Source organism: Argiope bruennichi, chromosome 1 (assembly GCF_947563725.1).
Source record: "Argiope bruennichi chromosome 1, qqArgBrue1.1, whole genome shotgun sequence".
NCBI classification, from domain to species: Eukaryota; Metazoa; Arthropoda; class Arachnida; order Araneae; family Araneidae; genus Argiope; species Argiope bruennichi.
Genome location: NC_079151.1, coordinates 52136201 through 52163240, shown reverse-complemented (window position 1 = coordinate 52163240; position 27040 = coordinate 52136201). Strand labels below are relative to the sequence as shown.

The following is a 27040-nucleotide window of genomic DNA, read 5'->3' as shown; positions in this document are numbered from 1 at the left end:
TTTATTTATTATATTACCTTGCGTGCATCTGAAATCTTGTTTTCAAAAATGCAATTAACACAGCTTCTTAAAACTTCAAGCCGTCTAGCACTGTTTGTAACTAAACTTCTATTATCAAGCCAAGAAGACGCTTGAGGTCCCATAGGCACTATTCTTGGCTGCTCAGGTTTAATTGCAGAGAGTCTAAAAGAAATTTGTTACCTCTTTAAAAGGCAATATCTTAAAGGAAAAGAAAGCATTTAAAAATATATCAGAACATAATAAGCAGATATATACTTTTAGATGACTGATATTTCTAAAGTAAATAAAAATAATAAGTGTAATTTTTTCAGAAAAATTTCATGAATCAATCAATTTGAAAAATTTTCAAATTTGGAATTATGGTGGAGGAGGGCAATTCAAATATTTAGCAACCAAGTTCAGCATTTTCAAAAAGATAAGTGGGGAGGATGGAAGGGAAAAAAATTCGCAGCAGGCAAATGCCAATAATTTTGCTGTTATTCAGATTTTTAATTATACACTAAAATATTTATTGTTGGTAGTAGAAATTTCTATAAGATTTGATAATTTTTTTTTTTTTTACAACAATCATATGTCTTTGAATTAAAAACCTAAAATAAAACTAAGAAATACTTCTGCTTATTTAGAACTTAATCTTAAAAAAAAAAACCTTCTAAGTCTAATATCTGCTGGATTATTGGGATTATTGAGAATATACTGTATTGCGTCTTCTAGAGAAAAATTGCTTACTTTGCCCTGAGTGATTGGTTTGACATTCCCTCATCAATAATATCTTGAACAACTTTAGCATCAATCATAGGAAAAGTTGGCTGATGTATTCTGGTAAAAGCTCCTTCAGTGGGTTTTGGTATTTTCTGAACATACTGTTGAGGATTTGGAATTTCCTATTGAAAAGTAATGAAAGTTTTAAGGGATAAATTTTTAAAATACAGGAATTAATTTGAACATTTTATTAACATTTGAGATTGTGTATTAGAATCAGAAATGAAGATCCATATTTATTTAGAAAATATATCCTTATTTATGCATGCCAAATAATCTACTCTCATTTTGGCATCAAGAAATTTTAATGATCAGAAATTAAAAGTTTACTTATAATAAAGAATCTAAATTCATTAGTTAAAAAAATAGTCATTTATAACATTTTAATTTAATTACGAAATCCTAGCTGTAAAACTGATATCATTTAATTAAGTAGGTTACACTAAGGAGAAAAACCCAATTTTAGAAACTTTAAAATTTAATTATAATGATTACAGAAAAGTTTCTATAATGCAAAATATCACTGATATATCATCTTCCTTCAAAGTAGCACTATATAAAAAAGTTTATTTTATCACATATATCAATGTAGATCAAAATGAAAAATGGTATGAGTAATATGAAAAAAAAAAAAAAATAGCTTTTCTCTCCAGAATGAGTAACTAAATTTTATCCTTTTTTTTAAAGCATTTTTAGGGAAAAATTTAGTTTCAACATAAAGTTATGTATTATATAAAATTCACTAAGTTAGAGGAGAAAATATCCAATTTTATACAAATGTACACAGAATTAATACCAGTAATCTCTGAATATTTTTCATGAACACTGAAGATATTTTTAAATTTCATTCTGTTATTCAGATTTTTTTTTTTTTTTTTTTGCAAGTTTTTTTAAGAAAAATGTTACTAAAAAAATTGTATATCCAAAATTATTTTTTTTACATTACAGTTAATTGATTTGAGAAAGAACATTATACTACCACTTCATTAACAAATCAATTTCTTGAAAGAAAAGAAGTTCAGAATTTGAATTGACAAATTTAGGATTAAAAATCCGTTTACATAGTAAATTGAATTTGTAAAATTTTATGCCTCTTTTTTTAAAATTTTGCTATTTAAGCTCTTTTAACTGATCAGTTTCCCCAGTAATATTTTTTTTAACAGATTAACAGCTATCAATAGATTTTGGCAGTAAAAAAGTCTCTGATTTGTTAAACTTGTTAAGCAAATGCTTTAGCTTTACACTCAGTTTGACAACTACCTTTCTAAAAGAGATTTTTTTTTTTTTCTGCAAAAAAGATCAATGAATGTTTTTTTTTTTTTTTTTTTCTTCTTCTTCTTCTTCTTCATATCTATGGCAACAATTTTTTAAGTCCCTCAATTTCTCCAACAATAATCAATATTTTGAATAAACTGATGTTACCAATATTCTCAAATGTTTTATAATGTATACAACTTTACATTTATTTTAGCAAGCCACATATAATGAATTCATAACAAAATATATATATATATTTATGTATATATTCTCTAGACATATTGCCTAAAAGTTATAAATATTGAACAAAAATGACTCACCATGAAAACATTTAAAATATTTCACTAATAATAATGAAAACAGAATAAACAAATGCTCTATAAAAAAGTAACCACTTTTAGAAAAGCAACAATGAGCTGAAGTTATAAAACTTGAACAAACAACAAGAAGAAAACAAATGAAAGAAAGAAAGAAAGGAAGTTAAATAAATGGATCCTAGGATTTGACAGTAAAATAATAGTAAGGCCAATTAAATAGAAAAATGAAATATAATACATAGAACTTTTTTAAAAAAAATAAGTTAAGCAGAAAATAGTGAAACATACGTTTTTATTTAACTGTGTTCCCAGTTCTTCGATATGTGACAAGACTAATGATGTATCTTTAGTCTCTGCTTTTAGAATGTCCTGCATGCTTGCATATATCTGAAATAAGATTTTTCTAGAATACTTTTTAGGCATATTTAAAATATGCATGGCAATGGAATATTTTGAGCAACAAATATCATCAAATATAATAAGAAATTAAGAGGAAAAAAACTTATTTAAAAAATGCTTTTAATAGTGTATTAAAAAGAAAAAAATGTAATAAAAAATCTGGAGGTTAAAAACAAGCTGAAAAGCATACAAACCAGAATGGAATAGAGAGCTTTAAAGCCACAACAAATATCATAGGAAACAAAAAAAACAAAAAAAAAAAACCTCCAAAAATTTATTACATAAAACTTAAAATACATTATAAACCAAATAATGGTCACAATTAACTAAAAGCTTTTTGATCTATGCCTCAAGATTTTATAATTTTTGTTTTGATCTTCAGATTTTTTTTATTTAAAAATATCCTTTTCCCACTGCTAAAAGCAGTAATTTAATAAGTTTTTTAAATTTTTACTGCTACAATTTCATTTCAATAGACCAAAAGTTTTATGAAGTATAGAACATTTTAAATAAGGAATAAGACAACTATAAAAAGTTATACAAAGAAATTTTTTTGTTTGCATTTAGAAAGAATTAACACATAGCAATTGTTTACTTATTAATTTTTACTTGTTCCTTATATAATACAGAACCTGGCATCAAATGATTCATTTAAGCAAACTGAACAGAAATAAAATTTGGTTGCAGGACAAAATGAAAAATAGATTTTACTCTTTCATTTATTATTTTCCGTTTAGATATCAGTAGAAAGTTTTATTTAAAATAATCAGAATAATATGCATACATACTAAAAAAATAAAAGAAATAATTTAATTATAAGAATAAATTATAATATATACATTATAATATATACAAAATAAAAAGTATTCCCACAGAATGAATAAATTTAAAAGAAATTGTACTACCTCATCAAAAATATCACAGGCTCTATAAGGAGGACCCCTTTCAGAAACAAAAGTATTGAAGAACATGCAATCTAGAACTTTGATAATGAAGTCACAGTCAGAATATGGTTGCTGACCCAGAAATGCAGCCTGGAAATATACACACACATATATGTATATATTGATAAGTACAAAAAATTAAGCAATTGTATCTTACAACAATGAATTACTTCAACTTAGCAAGACTCAGAAAATTAGAATATAAGGAAAAGTAATAATAATAAAAATAATAATTCTTCCCATATTTATGATGACACAAAAAGCACATTAATTCAAGATGTAATATATTAGAAGTAATTTATATATATATTTAAATATATGAAGAGAAGAAAATATGTTTGATGACCCTCCTGCTTAAAAAAATCCACACTTCATTTATATATAATCTATTTATGCATATGTTCTCTTTCAAAGTTAAATAAAATCATTTGTTATAAAGAAAAAATGTTATTTAGTGTATTAATTGTTAAGTCATGCAACTTTATTGAATGACAAAGGTTGCTAACACAAAAATTAAACAGCCAACTCAAAATAATGTGACATAATTAATTATGAATTTTCTAGGATAAATATACACAGACAAAAAACAAAAAGTTAAACACACTCGCACACTGTCAGCACAAAAGTAAAATAAATCACTAGTAATGATGCAAAACAATAAGTAAATATAAATTAAAACAATTTATTGCTAAAACACTGCATTACTTTATATCTAACTAATAAAATTCTTTTGTGACTGAAATGTGAATGAAATTATTCCAATATTTTGGATATGGAACATGAATAAATAATTATTATATATTAAATATATATTAATTCAATTACACTAAAGAACCTTTACAGAAATTTTTATCAATATGTATATATCCAAAGCAAAAATGTGAAAAAAATCAACATAAAACAAGATGGGGATTGAAATCTGATATATATATACGAATATATGTATGTATATATATATACATACATATATTCGTATTTGCTTTGGGAGAATGTTACATGACCAAATAAATATATATATGCAATATATGTAAATAAAAGTTCAATTGTTTTCAATTTAATCATGATTCCAATTTAGAAAAATAAAATTAGATAATACTATTAAACTAACCTTATGAAAAGTAATGAATGGTCTAGGATGAATTCGAATGATAGTGAGACATGAACGATATCCTTGAAGTAGCTGAGCAAACGTTCGAAGGAAAATAGCTCTTATGTTTTTGTCCTGAAAAAAATAATAATAAATAAATAACAATTTTATACATATGGATTTTAGGTACTGAATTTTACTAAAATCAAGAATTTGAAGCTCATGAAATTAATAATGTTTACAAAATTAACTATTTGAATGATCACACTTTTTCATTATTGAGCATTCATCAATTTTTTTTTTTTTTTTGATAATTATGAAATACAACATGTCTATTGGAAATTATTTTTAATAGAATTAGAAAGATCAACAGTATGTAGAGTCTCCTCTACAGGGCAATGCCTACAATCTCATTATTTTAATTTAAATACATACCAATCCAAAACTCATTACCCTCATCTATAGATAATAATTGCAACAATAGTTGGAACCATGAAAACATACGATTCCAAAAAGATGACTTTTAGTAAATACATACTATCATAAAGAAATTACTGGCCTAATTTCCTGTTGAATTAGTAAATTACATTTAAATTTTATATGTGCAATGGAATGAATAATAATTAATAAGTAATATACATTCTGCATATGCATACTACTAGGAAAGAGCATGGATTTGTATTTAGATCTTGTGACAAGATAAGAACCCTCATGTCTTATCTATACATTCTAGAATGACAAATTCCCTTATAGTGCCCTTTATATTTTATTGGGTTCTTAGGCATACAGATATTTCAATATACGAGCTGCCAAAATTACTAAATTAGACCAGCATTTTTTTTAGGATAACAGCAATTAATTAAATGATGTAAAACAACAACAAAAAAAAAACCCCTGGAAATATTCTTTAAGAAATAAAACATTAAAATAAGAGGATAATTTTTTTCATAGCCGGAGTAATTCAACAGTTATACTATGTTTTTAAAAAAATGTGTTTTGATATGGTTTAAAATAAACATGGAAAAATTTCCATTTGTTTATTAATTTTTGAAAAATCATTCTTAGTGAGCACACCTACCACTTAAGGGATAATTACCTGTCAAATTTCAAGTTCCTAGGCCTTGTAATTTGGAAGATTTCATGATGTGTCAGTGAGTCAATAGTATTTGCCTTTTAAATATATAAATTACCATTTAAAACCTTTAATAATTCACTTTTACAAATGTGATAAAGTAGATGAGGACTATGTCAATGGCACTTAATTTATTAAGTATCTTCAGTACAATCCAAAGTCAAATTTGAACTAGTTGAAACTTCAAAAATAGTAGTTATTACCATTGTAAAACAGATTCAAATTAAAGAATTGTTTGAAAATGTGTTATGTTTCTGATATTTAATTTGTGTGAAAATGTTCAATGCTGTGAGAAATGAAAAATAATGCTTTAAGTTATCTTAATTTTATACATGCATTTCATTTTGAAAATGCATTTTTAAAATACCATTTGCATATTTATGTATTTTTTTTAAAAACTAGGAACTATTCATACTTCAACATTAATAGCATATTATACATGTAAAAACCAAATTTCTATATTTCCAATTGAAAACCTGTAAATTAAAATATAAAAAAATAATATTTTTGTGTTTAATGAACCACATTAAAAGCTAATATTATTTCTTACTTTCTTAACTAAATTTCTAGCATATAGAAACAAATAAGAATTGCTAAAAAATGCAATTATAAATATGAGTGAAATCATAAAAAAAGCATTAAAATATACATATGTAAATTAATAAAGTATCAGGTATATACATATGTAAATTAATAATTATTGTATAATCTAAATCTATATTTAGAGTGAATGATTAATACACAATCACCTCTCTTAAAACTCTTTTGATAATGGCTTAGAAATCAAACACTTTTCAAATGCAATACTTTATTGGAAAGATCTCATCAGTTGCATTCTCTTCTACACTTTTGCAATCTCATCAATAGTATATCTCATAAGCACATGAAATTAAAGTCTAGCTGCAGTTGTTTAGAATAAGGGGCTAAAATCAATTTTCAGCTTTTAATTTTTAAGCAACAGCAGGCTATTAAAAAACCTTCAGTACAAAAGTTGTTCATTGTAATGAAGCAGTAATGCATCCATTTTGAATAATCCATTTATTTTCATTAGTAAGGACATTATAAGGGAATGAAAATTTCCATACATTAGAATTTTCTTTATTCTCTGAAGCTGTGTGGCACATTTACAAATTCATCCCAAACTTTCACCCTCTTTACAACATTATTACTTGCTAGTTCACAAAAAAAAAAAAAAAAAAAATTACTTTAAATATCATATTAGCAAGATAATGGGAAACAAAATGCTAAAAAGTAATCTTTAGTACTTTATAGATTGAATTCCAAGAATAAACTGTATGAAAATGGTCCTTGTCTAAATCAACTACTACAAGCTTTGAAACACACAGTATATTAGCTTTGCTTCTCAATCAATGGTACATCAACTGGAAGAAGGGGTATTTTAAAAAAATTTCATTCAAAATAAAAAAATAAAGCTTAAGAAAACAAACTCAACAGATAAGCAACAGCAATAAGTTCCCCCTCTCATCTTGATCTCTCAAGGTATATCAAGTTTAGGGCGCATTTCATCATCTTACTCTGATTTGAATTTTAGAATTTTAAGAGAATATATTACTATTATTTAATATTTAGTACCTCATTATTTATGCAGAAAAACATCATGGAATTAAAATCTAAATATTATGGAATATTTGCTCTTTAGAAAAACAATTTTCTGATTTCTTTTTCAAATCTTTTTTTCATTTTTGTTTTCTTATTTTATCACATTTTTGCATTTATTATAAATATATATACTAGCTATAAATAAATAAATTTACTGAAGTTTATAAATGAGATTAATAATCACTTAACATTTTTACATCCTAAACCAGTTATTTTAAAACTTTTTACAAACTAAGTACTGAAAATAATAGAAGTGAAATTATATCAATAAAATAAATCTTCCACCATCAAGTGTTTATTCAAGTCTATAATAAGACTCAATTCAATCAAGGATAATTTCTTTTGAAAATGACAAGAAATTTTTGAACTTTTTTTTTTATTAATACAATTTGCCATCATTTTTAATCATAAAAATTACTGCATCATTTAAAATCCAAGAGAAATGAATGAGATCAATCAAGTACAGTGAGTTTTAAGTAAAAATGATATTAAATTTCAAAAATAAAATATAATTTTACAAAAACTTACAAGCAAGCAGGACTCCGAAAATTTAATCCGACCAGGAGGAAATGCATCATCAGCTGACTTAAGCTCAGGACGCAAAACCTTAAAAATAATAATATTAAAGGCACATTTTTTTCAATTGCAGTCATGTTAAAGCAAACATTTTTACTTTATTTTGCTTGCTATATATATCAATTACAATTACTGCAATTACAAAATACTATATATATATATATATATATATATAATGATATTTTAAACTCTTAACTTAATCCAAATTAATTTCCAAAACTTTATCTTAATTTAGTCCATAGTAAAATATTCTCTTATTTCCTGATCTAATTCCACTTTCGGTTTAATTAATTCCTTTGTAAAAATAATGTGCCATCAGTACTACGTATGAAATGCAAGTGAAACTTTCGTTGCCCTTGTCAAAGGTCAACACATGTATTCCATCGGCACATGGCCGGAAATCCTATGTTACATAAGACTAGTGATCAATTGTTTTGCACTTTTCCTTACTTCTGCTTTTGTGCCCCACTGTGCCTTCTTGTAAATAATCATCCCTGCCGAGAGAGAATGAAACGGAATTAAAAATACAATGTCTCATCTATGTCTTCAACCTGCATTCTGCTTCAAACAAAATATGTTATATATATTAAATATTAAAAATGAAATAATTATTTATAAAAAGTTTATGGCTGATTTCATATTTTATAAGAGAAATATGAGTGTTATAAAAGGGATTAAAGCATTTAGATGTGAAATTAAAATTCATAAGACAAATCAATTAAACAACTGCTATAAAATATTAACCTAAAAGAAATTATATAAATAATAGAATGTGTAATTAAAAAAAATCTTAAATTTAACCTGTGTAAATAAACCTGTTATTTAAACCTGTTAATTCTTAATAAACCTGTGTAAGTGCGAAATTCAAATATTAAAACATCATTTCCTTACTTATTACCAATTTATATATGTGTCAATTTGTGTATCTGCTCTGCAATTGTTTTTTTATCCTAATTTATGTATGTATTTGGGTCTTTTCCCCATTTAATTATTTATTATTAATTATTTATCTGCATTATAAATTTCAGTCTACAGACAATAATAGTTGTATCTTAAAAGCATTTTACTACCAGTTAAAAAAGTTTTTAGAAGATTCTTACCTCACACATATGAGAATAAAGTATTGAGTGTAGAGGTTCAGGAAGCCTAGAAACATTTATACATTCAGGAACTAAGAGTGATCCACCATCCAGGTCTACAACAATGACATCTAACTACAAATGGAAATACCAAAAATTAATAATATCAATTGTCTTAAATATTATATATCTAAAGCATACAAACCAAATTAAATTTATGCAAGTAATAAAATTAAAAGGAATAACACAAATATAGTAAATATATATTTATTTCTTTAAATTACTTAAACTGAGAGACATAACCATGGGGGAATAAAATATAGATTTTTTTTTGCGACATTCTCATTACACAAAAAAATGGGACACGTTAAAAAGAATGTAATCAAATGGATTAAATGTTATTATCAATGTTAATTATACAAATCTTACTACACTAAAATGAGGAACAGGAAAAGAAATACAAATTTTAAAAATTGTACTATTAAAAATGTAAAAACAATTATGAAGGCCAAAACAAGCAATTTTTTAGGTTTGGCATTAAAGTTTCACAGTTCCAATCTATAATGCTGTAGCATTCCAATCATTCAGATTTTTCTGTGTGCCTTAAGGTAGATCAATGTAGTGGTTCGATATAGCTGGTTTACAGAAAACAGATTTTTAACTACAAATAAGAATATATAATAAATCACAATATTGCATGCTGACTGAATATCAATTTTGTCTAATAAATCACAATATTGCATGCTGACTGAATATCAATTTTGTCAAACTGGGTATTAAATGCCTACCACAATAATAATAAAAAAAGATATTAATCATCTCAAAGACTTAATAAATATGATTTATGAAAATTCAATTTTTAAATCGAAAAATATAAATTATTTCCTATTGAAATGAATAATTGAAATAAAAAATATTTCATTTATGAAATTTCAAAAAAAAAAAAAAAAAAGTTACAAACATTAACTATCCTCTTCTACTGAACTGAACATAAAAACACTAAGTAAATTCAAGCATTTAGAAAGTTATTGACCATCTATGTATGCAGGAAAGATAATTTTAAATAGGAAAAAATATTTAACAGATTAATCTAAAAAAAAAAACCCACAAGTTCAATTTACATGCTTGGTAATACTTATTAATGCAAGTAACAATTTTTTAGTAATAAAACAAAGAAGTCTTGTAAGATCTATAATCACCTCTTTTTACCTTGGATCAATTACCCAAGTAATTACAGGCAAAAAAGGAAAAAAAAAAAAAAAAAAAAAAAAAAAACTTCTTTGACATGGAGGAGGGGAAATTGTATAAAGAATAGATTATAGATTTCATTGGATTACTGGTAGATAAATATACTGTTGCAAAAATCTTTTTGCACTCTTTTCAAATTAAATATATTTCTAAGATATATTTATATCCCCCCCCCCCCTGAAACTAGCATATAGTTAAACTTTGACATCCCATTTAGCTTTCCAGCTCATATGCTTACAAGCTATAAAAATAATTTAATAGCCACTGGAAAAAATATTATTCATTTCTACTAGAAATACTCATTTGAAATATATTCATTTACTTACCAAATCTAAAACTTCCCCTTTTAAAGAAGAATGAACACCCATTAAGAAAGGAGTTGGAGTGCTCAATACTTCTATTAAAGCAGAGGGCAACAAAGGTATATATACATGACTATAAATAAACAAATAACAATAAATTAAATTAAATATATAAATATATACATACAAAATTTAATTACTTAACACATATAAAGGAAGGGGGAGGAGATATTGATCACTTCCTTCATGCTCTCTAATTTAAAATTATGCAAAATTAATGATTCAAGTGAAATAAAAAAAAAAAACAATAGTATTTTTTTACTACCATGATACAAACATTTAACAATAAATTTTACAAAACTTTTTTTTTTAAATATGAATTATATATTGAGCCAATTCATTTATCAATTTCTGCAACTTCTGCAGATTTTTCAGTCTTTAGTTTCATCCCCCAACCCCTGTTTAACAACAATTTAATTTATAAAGCTACTTTGCATTTTTTTTCCCCTTCCACAAACTTTTTTCGGTTTTTCTAAAGCTTCATAATACTTGAATTAATTTTGGAACATATCTTTTTAATAAATCAATTATCTACTTTTTACATGTTACTGCATTGTTTTTTAATAAATATGAATTTAAATAAAACACAGGTTTTAAAATAGACAATCTTCAAAGCTATATTTAATCCGAGAAATTACTACCAGCATCTAATGCTAAATACATTAAACTTTTTATTTATCACGCATATTAGAAACTTATAAACTTTTCAAAAGAAGTTTGCATAGTTAAAAACTTTAAATACCATCATTTTAAGCTTTCAACACAAAACAGTCTCAAGGAAATTCAATTTATTTCCTTTTGATTACTTCAAGAAATTTCATACTTTAAGAGACGGTAATTTCCAAGTAAGCCTTTACAGATAAATAAGATGATTTTTTGTATAATTTCAAAGTATTTAAAAATTAATTGAATTGAAAATAAAATATAGCACCATTAATGAAAAAACACTACCTGTATTTGAAAGGGTACATCAATGAAGTTACTGCATGACAAGCATCTGTAAGACGAGAATAGCTACTGGAATGAAAGAGTATTTTATGTTCGGTCATAGCAGCACAAAACAATGTGACAAGATTGTGTATACCTAGAAGAAAAAGTATTTGACATTCAGTGTATAAATTTAAATTTAATAATGATCATAATATTTTGAGATATACTGATATACAATAAAAACTTTTTCAAATTATTTAAAAACCGTAAGTTTTGCAGTAATTGAAAAATTAAAGTTAAGAATTTTTATAGTAATCTTTGAAAATTCTTGTCATAGTTTATGAAGCAATAATTAAAAACTGATTTTCATTTGAATGAAATCAAGTTATATAAAAGAGGATACTATTTGCATTATAACAAAAATTTCATTTTCTTTATGTATAAAAAATGCATTCAAGATGGCATGATTTATTTTAAAGGCATTCTAATTTATATTGATTAATTTTATTCAAAAAATATAAAAGTATGAAACTGATATGAAGATGCTTTATCAAAAACTAACCACCTTTGGTGATCAAATAGTTCACTTGGATAACCGATTATGTAAAATTTTATTTGAAACTTTGTATATAATTTAGTCAAATGGCTTCAAGCAAAGGTTTTATTTTTTTCCAAAAAAAATTTTATAACCATGCAACTTATTCTACTTGAGAAGTGTGTCTAAGACTTATGTTAATTATTCTACATGACAAATTTTCCACCATTTTATTTAAAATTTGATGAGAAATGATCAACTAATCCAGAGCTATGGTTGCTGAATCGAAATATGTTCACAGACACACATACACACAAAAAAAAAAATGACAGAAGAATGGGCCATTTAACATTGAAGTTTCACATCAATATAGAATATCTCCTGATTTATGCAACTATCAGTAAAAGTTATCAATAAATATCTTTCAAGTCTAATAAAAATATTTAGTGCACTGCAATAAGAAAGCAAGATGTCAAATTAAAAGAGTGATAATTGTCATCAATTCTTTTCCAATAACAAATTTAGTTTACAAACATATACAACTTAATATGCTTAAAAATAAGCGAGTTAATTTCATGCACTTTATTTAATTATAATAAAATTGATTATATAAATATATTCATACCCAGCTGTTCAAATAACTGATAAACTGTAGTACCGGTAACAGGGATTGTTGAATACAAAGGTGGCTGAAGAGCTTGCCTATCACCAGCACCAATAGAAAACCTGACTTGTGGTCCACCTTTGGAGATACAAAACATCACTCATATTCCCACAAGTACAAACTTCAGCATTCCCCTCCCCCCTTTTTTTGCATTACATTTACAAGAGATACTTAAAGAAGAAAAACAAATAAAATCTGCATACATATTAAAAACAATCTGAAACAAACATATATATTAAATTACATGGGTTATAATTATTACACAAAATAAAATATTAAATTAAAATTGCACTCTTAGCTTTTTTTCTGTTGGAATTAAATTTAACATGTTATTATTAATAATAAGTATAATTTTATAACTCTTCATATAATTCGAGTAGTTTTCTTGGAATTCAATAAATTATAATCATGCAAATTCCTGTAAAATCACTGTAAATGCTTTATTAGTTCTCAACAAGTGAACAAAATTTTTGAAATATCAAAGACTGAGATTAGAAATACTTTCAGAGTAAGGTTTTTAAGGTAAAAAATAACTTTTTAAATAAATTTTCAGAGTTTCAATGACATAAATAATTTATCTACAAACAAAATGGACAATGTTTATAAAAATGTATAAAAATTAAACTGAAATCATTTGATTTAGTCTTATAAGTTAAAAAAAAACTTTTTTATAACAGCTGTTATATTATTACTAAGTAAAACAAGCATTCCAAATACGCTGAATGCTGCAAATGAGAAGTCTATAAGTTCATACAGGAAGCAATTACATACATAATATTCCATTTCCAAACCAAGAAGAAAAAAAAATTACTAAAATAATTACCAGGGGGAGGTACTTGAACACAGCCTAATATGTTTCCAATCAGAGTTTCCATCTGTACAGAAATGTTATCTATATACACAGTATAAATGATTCCCAGACAATTCTAAAAAATAATAATAAAATAAACTTTTTATAACAAAGTTATTTTTTCTTGAAAAACATTTTAAAATAAAAATAAATTTTTCACACCTTTCGTACTGATACAAAATTTTATATTTACTGCTTACATATCCTTGGACTAATAATATTATGCTGTAATATTTTTTTACTGTGATGCTAAAAAACAATCTGATGGAGATAACATTAATTGCTCAACGTCAATTTATAGGATTTATTTTAAACTAACTATCTCTAGCAACCAGCTGGCTGGCTCCTCTAATTAATTATAAAATTTGAAAGGTTTTTAAAATAGTGAATATTTTTTGTACTGTAAACAATTAATTTGAAATTATAAAACCATTCCACAAAATCTTGTCCACTAAAAATTTAAGATCTTAATGAACTATTTATTTATTTATTATTATTTTTTGTAAAACAGTGGATAAAATTGATATATTTAAAAAATTATTACAATAGTCAAGTGCAATGTTTAAGAAAAAATGAATTTTTAGACAATTCAATCAAAAATCAAATATAAAATTCAGATATATTAAGAATTAAAAAAAAAATAGACCATCAGAGATAATACATCAATTCTTCAAAGTTTGTTGTTAAATAAATTAAATTGGATGTTCAAAAAATTATATGTGAAAGCAATTATTAACTGCCATTTCTTAACTATTGATTTTATACTTCTTAGTACAATCATTGATACAATTTACAAAGCATTTAAATCACAAGTAAAAAAAAAGGGGGAGGGGGAGGATTATTTGAAAATAAAATATAATAATACCTGTAACCTGAACTAATAATAGAAAATATCTAAAAATTAAATCATATGTAACCCAAAAATTTTAACAAACATATGCCTTTATAAAAAAAAAAAAAAAAAAAAAAAATACCAAACAAGGAAAAAATTTAATTAAAGTCTCCATTAGTATTCATTTTCCATTCAACACTATCTGTCATTTTCTAATTAAATTTGTGGAAAAATTGTTTTGAAACAAGATTATAAATCTGATACAAAAATTTCCCAAAATCTTGCCTGGCATTATTAATCTTTACATAAAAGGAAAACTTACTAACATTTTAAAATGTAGAAAAATGTTTAAAAACTAAAATAAAAATTTCAGAAAAAAAAAATTGGTAGTGAACTATAAAATTTCTCCTTTTCTAATATCCGGTTTACTTTTTTCTTTCTTTTTATATAGAGAATAAGTAAAATTCTCCATTAGAATTACATACTTAATCCCATAAAAAAAAAAATGGACTACTTATTTTACAATGTTTAAACCAATATCATTGGAAAAATAGATTTTAGCACTTTCAAAAATAGAGGAGAAATCATTTTTATGCAACAATTCATTCAGAATTAATGTGAAAGAATGATTGTAAAAAATCCCAAAATATTACTTTTTATCTAATTGTAATTTGTATTAAAAAAAATTAAGAAAGTAGACTCTGAAATTTGCATTCCTACTATATAAAGCATATTTGCATCAAATTTAATAACTTCAGATTCAATAATCTATTCTGTAAATAACCAACATATATAATTTATATTAGTATTACAAACAGTGCTTGATAAAATCAGAACACTTAGAATGCATTCAGCAAATAATTTTGAAGCAAATGTTACACTTAAAGACAAAAAAAAGATAGCTTAGAAACACTGAAGAACATTAACAGCTCAAAACATAGCAAACTTTGCTCAACTGGAATTAAGTGATAATTTAAAAGCATTTCTTTTTTCCCCTCAAAGATTAAAAATGGTTATGTTATACTCAAGAACAGATAAAAAAAAAAGTTAAATAGTAAAATTAAAGGAATAAAAAAAAAAAAATGTGCCAAATGTTCAGTGTATAAGTGAAGCATCAAAAGAGCGGTCCAGAATAAATGCTTTCATAAATTTGCAATCATATTGCCAATAAAATTTTCAAACATTCTATTATATATGCTGAGGATGCATAATGATAAAAAGATATTTGGAATATAATATTAATTAAATCAAATTTTGCTGCCAAATCTAATAAGCTACTAATCTAAATGCTGAAATACTTTTTCTTTCACCAATTTTATCAATCTTTATCATCTTGTGTAAAATTTTAAAAGTCTACTAAATTCTATATAAATATATATGTGGCAGTATAACATCCTTACCACTAGTTTTAATTCAAACATTCTTACCACTATTTTGTAACCAAAGCGTATTGTCCACATTTGGTGCTTTATACTTACCACTATTTTTAACTATTTATTTTGTATATATATAAATGTTAATTGCAAATAAACTTAGTTAGCTCAGACCAGTCTTGCCTGATTGGTAACCAGCTACCTACATATGCATACAAGTAATATATAAAATAATTCAATACATATCACTAAAGATACGTTCAAAAAGAAAATTCAATATTTTCTATATTTGGGTTAGTAAAAATTAAATGAAAGATATCAATTTATCATTGCAACAGAAATAATTTTTCTTGAGCTGTTTAAAATAATTTTATTGTTATGCTACCTAATACTGTTACCCAATATTATAAAAACAAAATAAGTTCATACAAAAAAAGGAACAAAAGAATAAACATCCTGGATCTCTTCAGAATGTGAAACTTCTAAAATCCTTTTTTGTATTAGGTATTTTTTTTTTTATAAAGGAAGAAAAGTTTAATAGAAATCATATGCAAATTTCATCAAACCACAATGTAATTATGATTTAAATATAAGTAGAATTTACCCTAAATGTTGAGAAGTAATCTAGCCTCGAAACTAAAACTAGACACTTGGGAGCATACATAATGGAATGATGCTGTACCAGCCCCCCAGTGGACTCCACTGCTTCCTCTTCACCTTCTTCATCAGGTGGTTGGCAAGGAGTGATAGCGACAGGCTCATTGAAGGAGAGGCAAGCACAATAATGCCGATTGGCATCAATATCTGTGAGTACCGATACAAAAAATGTCGGTTGCTGACGAACTGTTGAAAGGTTCCAGCCTTGAGGTTGACAAAACTAAAATTTGAAATTAAAATGTTACAAAATGAATATTTATAAATTTTCATAGATCTACTGAAAATTGAAATTCATTTAAATGATAACTTGATTATTAACATAAGAAATTAAATATTAAAAATAAAAGATTAAAAAATTGATTAAATTTTTTTCAAGTTCAAGTCTTTTGATCTGATACAAATATAAGAAATTATATATATATATATATATATATTCATTACCTAAAAAAAGAAAAATTTTCAAATTTAAAAATAAAAGCACATTTTTTTTACAAAGAAAGAAATGTACCTTCTGAAGGCTTCTTCAAAAGAGAAACACCTCCTGGTGTTTTCTAACCCTTTTTTTAGCATGAACTACAAAGAATTTGATTCAATATTAAGCACACTTATTAACCTTTCATTTTATTTTAAAATTCTTCCTCTCTTAAAAATAATAGTTATCACTTCATGTGTGCCCTGTAACAATTTTGTAGTCAGTATGTTGATCATTTCTTTCAATTTTTGTTTTAAAAAATTAGTTAAATTTGAAAATAATATTAATTTTGCAATCTGAATATAATGATTTTAGCTTAGAATGTTAGTTATATTGCTAGTGTTTTATATAAAAGTATTATTAATTTTATCACAAATAAGCTACTGTCCTTGTTTTTCAAAAAAAAAAAAAAAAAAATCCTGCCATGACAATTTTTAAATTAAGATAATAGCAATATGTATTTACACTTTACTTATTTTCATTAAGTTTCATTTTTGTATTGATTTTGAGGTAAAGACAAACAAACATTAATAGCAAGATTCAATGATGAAAATGCATAAAAATAATTAAAAATGTAGAGCAAAGGATTTTAAGAACCGGTATTAATGATATATTTCAATGTGCATGTCTTTTCTCTAATATGAATTTGCTTTTAACTAAAATTCAATTTACTATTTGTAAATTAATAATAAAAAGACTTTCGGTTGTCAAAAATTAGGAAATTTATTAAAACCAGAGATTTAGAAAGCATTAAGATATATGAAAAATGACATTTAAAGCACTTAACATCTTTCCTCTTTGCTTATAAAGGTTGAAAAGACTGGGAAAAAAAGCACTAAAATTAAATTTATGATCCTAATTTTTTTTTTTTTTTTTTTTTTTTTTTACACAAAGAGATCTTTATGAATGCTCATAAATATTTAAATTCATTAATTCAGAATTTTGAAAGTCTATATAATAGCAATAACAAACAAGAATTACCAGTTCTGAATAAAAAGAATATAGCCAAATCGCCAAGAGAAAGAAATACTTACTAATTCAATACCATCAATAAAAGGTGTATCATCCCAGTCTTTCTCAGGAAATCTTTGAAGAATTTTGCCAGAACTCAATCCACTTCCTAAATTTTAAAATCAACAGACAAACATTAATAAAGAAACAAACTTTATTAAGAAATTGTATCAAAAAATAAAAGTACATAACTTAAATACTTATGTACACATATAAAAGCAAAGCCTATTGATTGTAATGAATAATTTCCAAAAAATTCTGATAAACAGTTTTAATTCATCACCAATTCAATTATTGTGACATGGAAAAATCATTGTTTTGGACAAAACTAAAGAAAATGATAATTCAATTGAAAATTCATAAGTTTTTAACGATGATTTTGCTACAGAATGCATAGAGAACCTTTACAAAACAATTTTTTAAAAAAAATCAAAGTTAGTCCAATTTCTTGCAATAAATGGATTTTTGACATATACTGACCAAAAGAGAAGATGTATTTAACTTCATTTCATGGTCTAATTTAATGGTCAAACAAATATCCAAATGCTAATCCGTAATTATTCAATAATGCAATATGATGCACAAAAGGTACTATATTGCATTATTGACTAATTACAAAATTGGCCTACCATTTACTTAAGAAAAAATAGTTGCATGTTCTTAAGAGGAACACCAATATTCAATGTATGCCAGATGAATCATATCCTTTCTATGAATGGTAACATATTTATAAACTTAATACGAAAGAATGCAGTGTAAGCTAAAATACAATCTGTACAACTAGAGTCAAATACAATCTAATAAAATATTGATTCAACACAACTAGAGTCAAATACAATCTAATAAAATATTGATTCAACATTCTGTTTTCAATCTTTTCTTTGCTTTTAAATTGCTAAACAGAGACTACAAATTAATTTTACAAGAAAATATTAGAAATCATAAATAATTATCACCCATAAATAATTTTGATAATATACTACAATACTCTCATTTCTGTGTTACAATAAAAAAAAGACTAGACAGCATATTAAAATATTACTATAAAAAGTATTTGTGATTATATAATAATTTCTATGATATAATTTTCCCTATAAAATTTTAAGTTTAATTAACGATAAAAATAACAATTCTTATATGCAAGAACATGAAATTGCATATTAATTCATATATGCATTAATTTAAATAAAGAATTTGAAATATCTTAAGGCTTACTTAAATTTTAAATAATATTTTTTTGGAAAAATAAAGGTATTTAGCTCATTGATTGGTTTTTATTAGATAATTTTTATCTATTTACCAGATGCTAGTGATTTATTGTTCAGAAAATCATTAAAGATTTCATGGTTTATAGCAAACCACATGCCACAGACAAATTATCAAAGATTATAGTTATTTTTTATAGCCAAAATTGGACTATGCTCACCAATGACATGTAGTTAATACTATGGTTTACCAATAGTATACAGTTAATTTGCAAAGAGTAACGACCCACATACTTAAAAGAGATATTTGTTAATTACGTATTAACAGTACACCATCAGCAAACTTTAGGCTAAACCACCACATGTCATTGATGAATAAACATAGTCACTAGACTAAAATGCAATTTTTTTTTTGGGGGGGGGGAGGCAATTAATCCCGGTTAATGCACATACCAAATATTTCATATCTGATTTTAATTGTACATCATTAAAAAAAAAATTCATCTAAAATGCAGGAACTTTGTCTCTTCCCTATTTTTTTCTTGTCGGAAATCCAAATTCAGAATTTCTGCAAAAGGCAGAATTTTTTTTTTTTAATATTAGTTTTTTTCTCCAAAAAATTTAATATTTTGTAGATTTTTCATGTAAGTGGAAACTAGAAAAAAAAGTGAAGTCTTAAACTACAAATCAGCAAGAATCCAACAATAAAAAATTTATGAGAGATAGCTCAATTGTACAGAAGAAAATGATTCTTAATTTATTTTTTGTTGAGCTACAACTAAAAGAAAACCTTTCAATATAAAGATAAAATTGATTGGCCTGAAACAGTTGATTCTACCTAAAGTTTGTTATATTAAACTCAAAATTTCCTTATAGTAAGTCAAGTATTCTTCACAAGGAAATTATTAATTATTTCTACAGTATATGAATTGTTTGCTCTTCAAATAATATCTATCAATATTTATAAAAATCCACTACACATTAACCACTTAACTGTTTTGTTTTCTTTACTACCTAATAAGGTGACACCTTCTATTTTGGGAATATTTTCTTATTTTGATTCAAATGGAAATTCATTGAATACTTGGTTTATCTATATATTCAAAGTAATTTTAATATTGAATTATAATCATAATGAATGGTTTATTTATTTGCTGACAACTATCAAAATTCAGTAAATTGACGCACATATGGCATACAGGCAAACCAGTTAAGCGGTTAATAAACATATTCCATTACTAACACTACTATCTCTTTGCTGACAGTAATGATAGTAAGGCTAAGGTATTCAAAAATTTGAGGGGGAAAATCATTATGGTTTTCTCTATTTTCGTTAGATCACAAAAGTAAAACTCCTTCATAATACATTTTGCATGCTTAACAGTCAAACAAAATCAATCCCTTGAAATGTTGAGAAAAAAATGTAAATGCTGTCCATCTCTGAATTCAAGCCCGAATACGACAAAAGCGTGAATGATTGCACATTCTCTCTTCTTGCCATTAGAATAGTGTGTGCCCCACATCAAATGAAAATAGTTCTGTCACAATACAGTGAATGACACTTAATGCAATTGTGGTTAATATAATCATTCATTTTATAATGTTTAATTCACTTATCGAAATTCTTTGCTCCCAAAACAAAATATTCAAATTTACACAAAAATATTTGCTTAGTGTGATTGCTACAGCATTTAATGTTATTAATTATGAAGTAGATAATTAATCAATTTTTCATTTTCAACCAGCATGATCAATTGACATTCACAGAATTTATTACATCGTTTATAAGGAAATATATAAGAACTATTTCTTCAATGCAATGAAACTCATTCTTTTGTATGAATTAGAATGATCTAGATTGATTTAAATTGGAAGCTAAACTACTAGATCTGCCACGAAATCTGTTGATCAGTCAGAAATTATGACTGTGGCTGAATTACAATAGCAAAATCAATGAAAAAAAAAAACCTGATTAACACTTGATAAATAAAATTTAACTGCTTAACAGAAATAAAAGTTCACTTAGAATGAGTCAGTGTTAACCCAGGGTACATAGAAAGAAACTGCTACAAGAATTAAGGACTTTTTAATGGACCTTAGCCACAAAATTAAGCACCATTTTACATCATGCATACATAAACCTGCATATTTTCTAAGCATTGCATATTTTATGTATTATAAAAATGCATTATGTTTATTAAAAACATTTAACTTTAAAAGTATATTTTTAAATATGTGTATGTTTGTTTTAATTTTAATATTTATTTCTGCAGAAGCACAATGTTTTCTGATGTAAAAAAAATGTTTTGACAAAAAAAAAAAAGTGAAAAAAATGTATAATTAAAAACTTAAACTTTTATAAGATTAACAATAAAAAACTGGGATTGTTTTTAGCATTTCTTAAAATTAACAAATTACTAACTAATTTTTATAATACATCATTCCTGAAATATTTGACATTAATGCAAGACACATATTAATTACCAAAAATTTTGTATCTAATTTTTATATATGCAACAACAAACAAAATCCAACATGGCTGGGATGGAAAGCATAAATTTCCTATTAAGTAAACTCACAATATCTGACAATTTAGAATATTTTATTTGCCTTACAAAGCTAAAAATCTAAAGCATTCCCAGATAAATATCATCATAAGATTGGCAAAATTGCTAAAAATTTGTAGCTAAGTCTCCAACAAACACTGAAATGAGCACAGCGGTATTTTGAAACATAGCATCATTCCACAAATTTTAAAAGTAATACATGTGAACTATTAAGGAATAACTGTTGATAAGTAATAATTATACAATATTTTTAATAAGTTTTTAAACCACTTATAAATAGGAAAATATAGAGTGGAAACATAGCCAGAGGTAATTGCTTTTTCTTTTCTCCGATATGATAAAAAAATAATTGATTTTATTCAATACGATTGTTATTAAAATTTTTAAATTCGAAAATGAGCATATTAAGCAACAACAGCTGCACTTATTCTCATGGACACTGTTGGCAGAGCTCTTTAATTAATTATGGCTTTTTATACATCACACCTCCTTTTCACAATTACTTGTATTCACTATTCAAAGAAATATAAATCAAATGTAAGCATGTATTTAAGCTAATATACATATTCTAAATGCATGATTTGCTAATATCCTAAATGGTAATCAAAACTGCAGAAATTAATGAAGGTTTACTTCAGTTACTGCTGCTCTATACATTCATTGAGCCATTCACATGATAATGCCTCTCATGAATCCACAGACTGTTTCAAGGTCAATCTCTCTAGAAGCAAGCAGATTACTAAAATGAAAATATTAGGCAATCAGTGGGTACCAGCAGCTAAATCAATAAATTTTAAAAGGTAATATAATGGGATTTTCCTAATATTCTCATGAGAAGCAACTAGCACTTCATTGATGTAATGTTGGATAAACACTTGTGTTACCTATAAAAAAGATTGAAGTCAGTCCTCATTTACAATAAGTGTACATTTTCAATTAATTTTGTAAAAACATTTCCCTCTATCCTCACACATAAATACTTCATAATACTTTCTCAGATTTCAGTATTTTTTTTTAATAACCAACTAAAGTTCCTGAATCTTTAAAGAATTTTTAAATCTTAAAATTTACATAAACCTTCCAATAAAGAATCACAAAGTTCAATCTTGCAACTCTTAACGAAAAAAAAGCACCACAGTTAACTGTAACATTCTACATACCATTTCTTCACTGTACAGTCAAATTTTGTTTAACAAGCAAAAATGACTCATTTAGCGAGCAATGTTTCGAAGAAAGAGTGGTGCTGATATACTGTAATGTCACATGCTGGATTGGCTTATATCAGTCTGTGTTAAGAGCTTGTTTGAAGAAAACCCTTATATCTACATGGAAGAAGTTTTGGATTAATGATTGCATTAATGAACAAGATTAAAGGGGTTTAACAAATGTCACTGGACTGTTATTGACGAGATTTTGTTTCCAGTCAAGATTATGGGACTAGAGATGCATAGCAACTGCACCAGTTGTTGAAAGACCATGCCAAAACTGATAACGAACTTATGGAGCTGCATTTTGTATCACACAAAAAATGCCTCAGTTTGGGTCAGGAGACGAAGAAATAATAGATACAACAGAGTAATAACATTTTAAAGAAATAAAGGAAATACTGAAAGCATAGGAAATCAGTGCATTGTATGTTGAGAAGCATTGCACTGGTAAGATAGTAGTTGTGCACACTACAAATTCATTTAACAACAATGTTGTGCCTCCCTTTCACTAAATTTTTTATTCAACATTTTTCATAGACAAAAATTATGCAATTTTCTTTTTTTTTAAAAGCATACATTACGATTAATAAATTGCATTTTAAATTTTTAAGCACTTTATTTTACAAAATGGAACACACTGTCTTATTTTACATGGAATTTCTATGGAAAAAAATGCTTTCTCTTCAGGAGTGTTTCACATTATGTGCAAGATTCGAGAATGAATTACGCTCGCTAAGCAATGTTCCATTGCATATCGGAAAATATCACATAATTGTTAAAATTTCCCAAAATAATTTCTTTTTATAACTTGTGGTAAGAATATTCAACTTCTTTTTGGAGATGAATATTGTAAGAGTCTTTCTGCTACTTGACAAGCATACTTCCCATATTTTATAACTTTATCATAATTAGTTATTTCTAGAAATATTTCAAAATTCAAGAAAAATTATTTATGTATATGAAAAAGCTATGACTATACAAATAATATAGAATCATCATATTCATAAAAATTAAAGGGAGCAACTTAAAAAGGAGGACATATTTAAAATTTTACAAAATGTAATATTTCTAATCAAAATATCACTAAAAATTTAAGTTGACAGTCTTTATAGATAATAATTTAACTCGCAAGAATATTATATACACAAAAAAGCAGGAATGGATTAAGTTCAAAATATAATTATCAAAAAGTAAATAGTTTTTATACAAACAAGTCTCTAAATATCGAAGTGCAAAACAATATATATATTTCCCATAAAATATTATTTCCTTGTTTCAAATCATTTCTACTTTTAAAGATAGTTTTTAAAAAAAATTAGAACATGTATTTTTATAAAATATAAAATATTTTTCAGATTTAAGCAAACCTGGATCGTATGTATTACAATAATACCCGAGATTCAAATGGCAAGCAACCAAAGTATATATCTGTGTTATTGCATTATGTATAATAGAGCTTGGTGATCTTGATGTAATCCTAAGGTCACCAAGTAAACCTGAAGATCTACAGAATGTATAAATACTGCAAATTCATGCATGTAAAAAAGATCCTTAGGAAAATAATGAAATTTTTATAATATAATGAATGTTACATTACTAATAATATTACCATCATCTTTAAGTTCCGAAAGAAATCATAGGTTCTTTTAAACATTCAAATGAATTTTATACCTTTTTCAACATTTTATAAATAGGTTTTAAAAAAAGAAAAGTTTGAAAATCACCCTAATTTTAAAATTATAACTTCATAGTCAATAAATTAAATTATACAAAAAGCACATAAATGTAATTTATAAACATACATTATACATAAAATTGCAATAACACTCTGTAGAAAATTAAAAAAGTAATTAATGTCAATTTAAATATTAATATGTTTAATATAATTTTTTTATAAATCTTAAACGTAAACATTACCCAATAAAAAATTTTACAGTGAAAAAAGTTATAAATAGTTCTAAAAACAATTATAATTTTAATCTCTTTTTTTTTTTTTTTTTTAACTTTAACAATTAGTTCACGATTGCATATACAGAAAAATAACATATCAAACATTGTAATCACATACAAAAAAGTAAACAAAGTTGGACATTAAATTCTTACATCACTTAAAACAAAAAAAAATATGTAAAATTTTTATAATTTGTTAATATTATACATATTACAAACTGTAAAACTATAAATGTTTGATGATATTCACTAAAAAGAAAAAAACAGTTTTTAAATATCAAATTTCTTAAGACTGCTTCCTCAAGGATTCAAAATCACTTTTTTTTAACCAACCTTCAAAAACAGCGTGTAGACGGATTAAAAAAATTGGATGAAAAGTGTTTTCAAGTGCTTTTACCCATTAAGTAATATCTTAAAATAATCAAAATACATAGATCTGCAATTTATTATCGACCATGGGTCAATTTTTGATCATAAATTTTGAAATTAAAATTGGTCATCCAGTTTTAGATAAAATCATATAAAAGTTTAATTTTTTTAATTAAAAATACGAGATCTAGCGGGGTGATCCTTGAATCATTAATCTTAATGAAGTTTCACACCCTTTGCAACAAGTGACAAAACTTGTGGAATTTTTAAATTCTAATTGAATGCAACTGACATTACAGAAAATAGTATTAAATTTGCAAAAAAGAAAGAAATTCAAACACTTACAACTCTCTCATTGTTTACAAAACACTCAGGAATCATACTGGAGTATGACTCATTATTTACATTAATAAACAAATTGAAGCATGCAAGGATAATTTAAATATATAGCGGATTTTAAAATTAACTTACGTTCTTTATCGTGGTCGAAGCCGACTACAACAAAATAGTCAGCTAGGCGTGACATTCTTCCCACGCAATACACAAATATGTAACTCCCAACATAATCATCGTGAAACCTCCATTTTTTAAAGAATTACCACTTCATTTGACATCCAACTCCCATGCTTCGGAAGCAGACTTCTCAGAAAGCAGAACCACGGCTAATCTCGATCCATGGAACCGCGGTTATTCTAAATGATGACTTCGAAGCTGTTTTCAAACTGATGATGACGTCAGGAATCTTGTTTTGAACAGGAAGTGACGTCAAATTTGTTAGTTTAGACTGGATGGAACCAATCTAAAGGTGACGCAATTCTCTTTCAACCAATAAAAATTAAGGATAGCATACAGGTTTCTAACGCCATCTTGCTACAAACATGTGAAGAAAATTACTAACATTTGAGAGAGAGAGAGAGAGAGAAAAGAGGGATCAAAATACGCAGCTCATTCATTTTTTTAGTCAGTGCTAAAATAGAACACGGCTGACGAAGCACTGAAATAAATTTTTGCTCCTGTATCAATTTTTTTTTTTTTTTGAACTCCCAAATGACTGCGCCATCATTTTTTTTATATGCAGTACAGATAAAAAGGAAAAGAACTTGCTTTCTTAAATTTGATGCATGGCTTTAGAAAAAAAGCTTTAGGCTTTTTGCTTTCCCTGTGAATTTCGATTAAAATCTTAATGCAACAAAATGATGTTTTAAATTTTATTCTTTTTTAAGGAACTGTTTATTTTGCATCTTTAACTACCTGGAATGAAATAAATTGTAAAGCAAATGTGGCACGTTAACAATATTAGAATAGAAGTGCCGATATGAGAAATGTTCTCAGATATATGAATGATCAAAAAATTTCTCAATGAGATACAAAATTGTAATAAGCTTGGAAAATCTCTGAGATTTTTTATGTATCGCTTAACAAAGTACAAGCAATGGTTTGACTTGGATAAAAAAAAAAAAAAAAGAAGAAGAAGGGGAGGAATTTATATACAAAAAGGAGGAAAGACCACTAGTAATTTTAAGCAAGCATTTTTTAAATATTTAATCACTAAATCAGTTTTGAAACTATGGATTATAAATTCAAATATATTTCTGCAAAGTAGAATGAAACGG

At 25.5% G+C, this 27040-nt stretch overlaps 1 protein-coding gene across 1 annotated transcript in view; it reads right to left on the bottom strand.

The window, feature by feature from the left end:
• LOC129962103 (myotubularin-related protein 13-like) overlaps positions 1-26115 on the bottom strand; it is a 57073-nt gene extending 30958 nt beyond the window's left edge. The window contains exons 1-14 of the mRNA XM_056075832.1: positions 25899-26115; positions 18152-18237; positions 16593-16865; positions 13757-13859; positions 12895-13011; positions 11756-11888; positions 10769-10877; positions 9216-9329; positions 8068-8145; positions 4809-4922; positions 3662-3790; positions 2646-2744; positions 751-905; positions 18-183 (exon numbers count right to left, since the gene is read on the bottom strand). Of these exons, the coding sequence (XP_055931807.1) occupies positions 18-183; positions 751-905; positions 2646-2744; positions 3662-3790; positions 4809-4922; positions 8068-8145; positions 9216-9329; positions 10769-10877; positions 11756-11888; positions 12895-13011; positions 13757-13859; positions 16593-16865; positions 18152-18237; positions 25899-25953 (1731 nt within the window). The 5' untranslated portion in view covers positions 25954-26115. The remainder of the gene's footprint in view (positions 1-17; positions 184-750; positions 906-2645; positions 2745-3661; positions 3791-4808; positions 4923-8067; positions 8146-9215; positions 9330-10768; positions 10878-11755; positions 11889-12894; positions 13012-13756; positions 13860-16592; positions 16866-18151; positions 18238-25898) is intronic.
• Between the last annotated feature and the right edge of the window lie 925 nt (positions 26116-27040).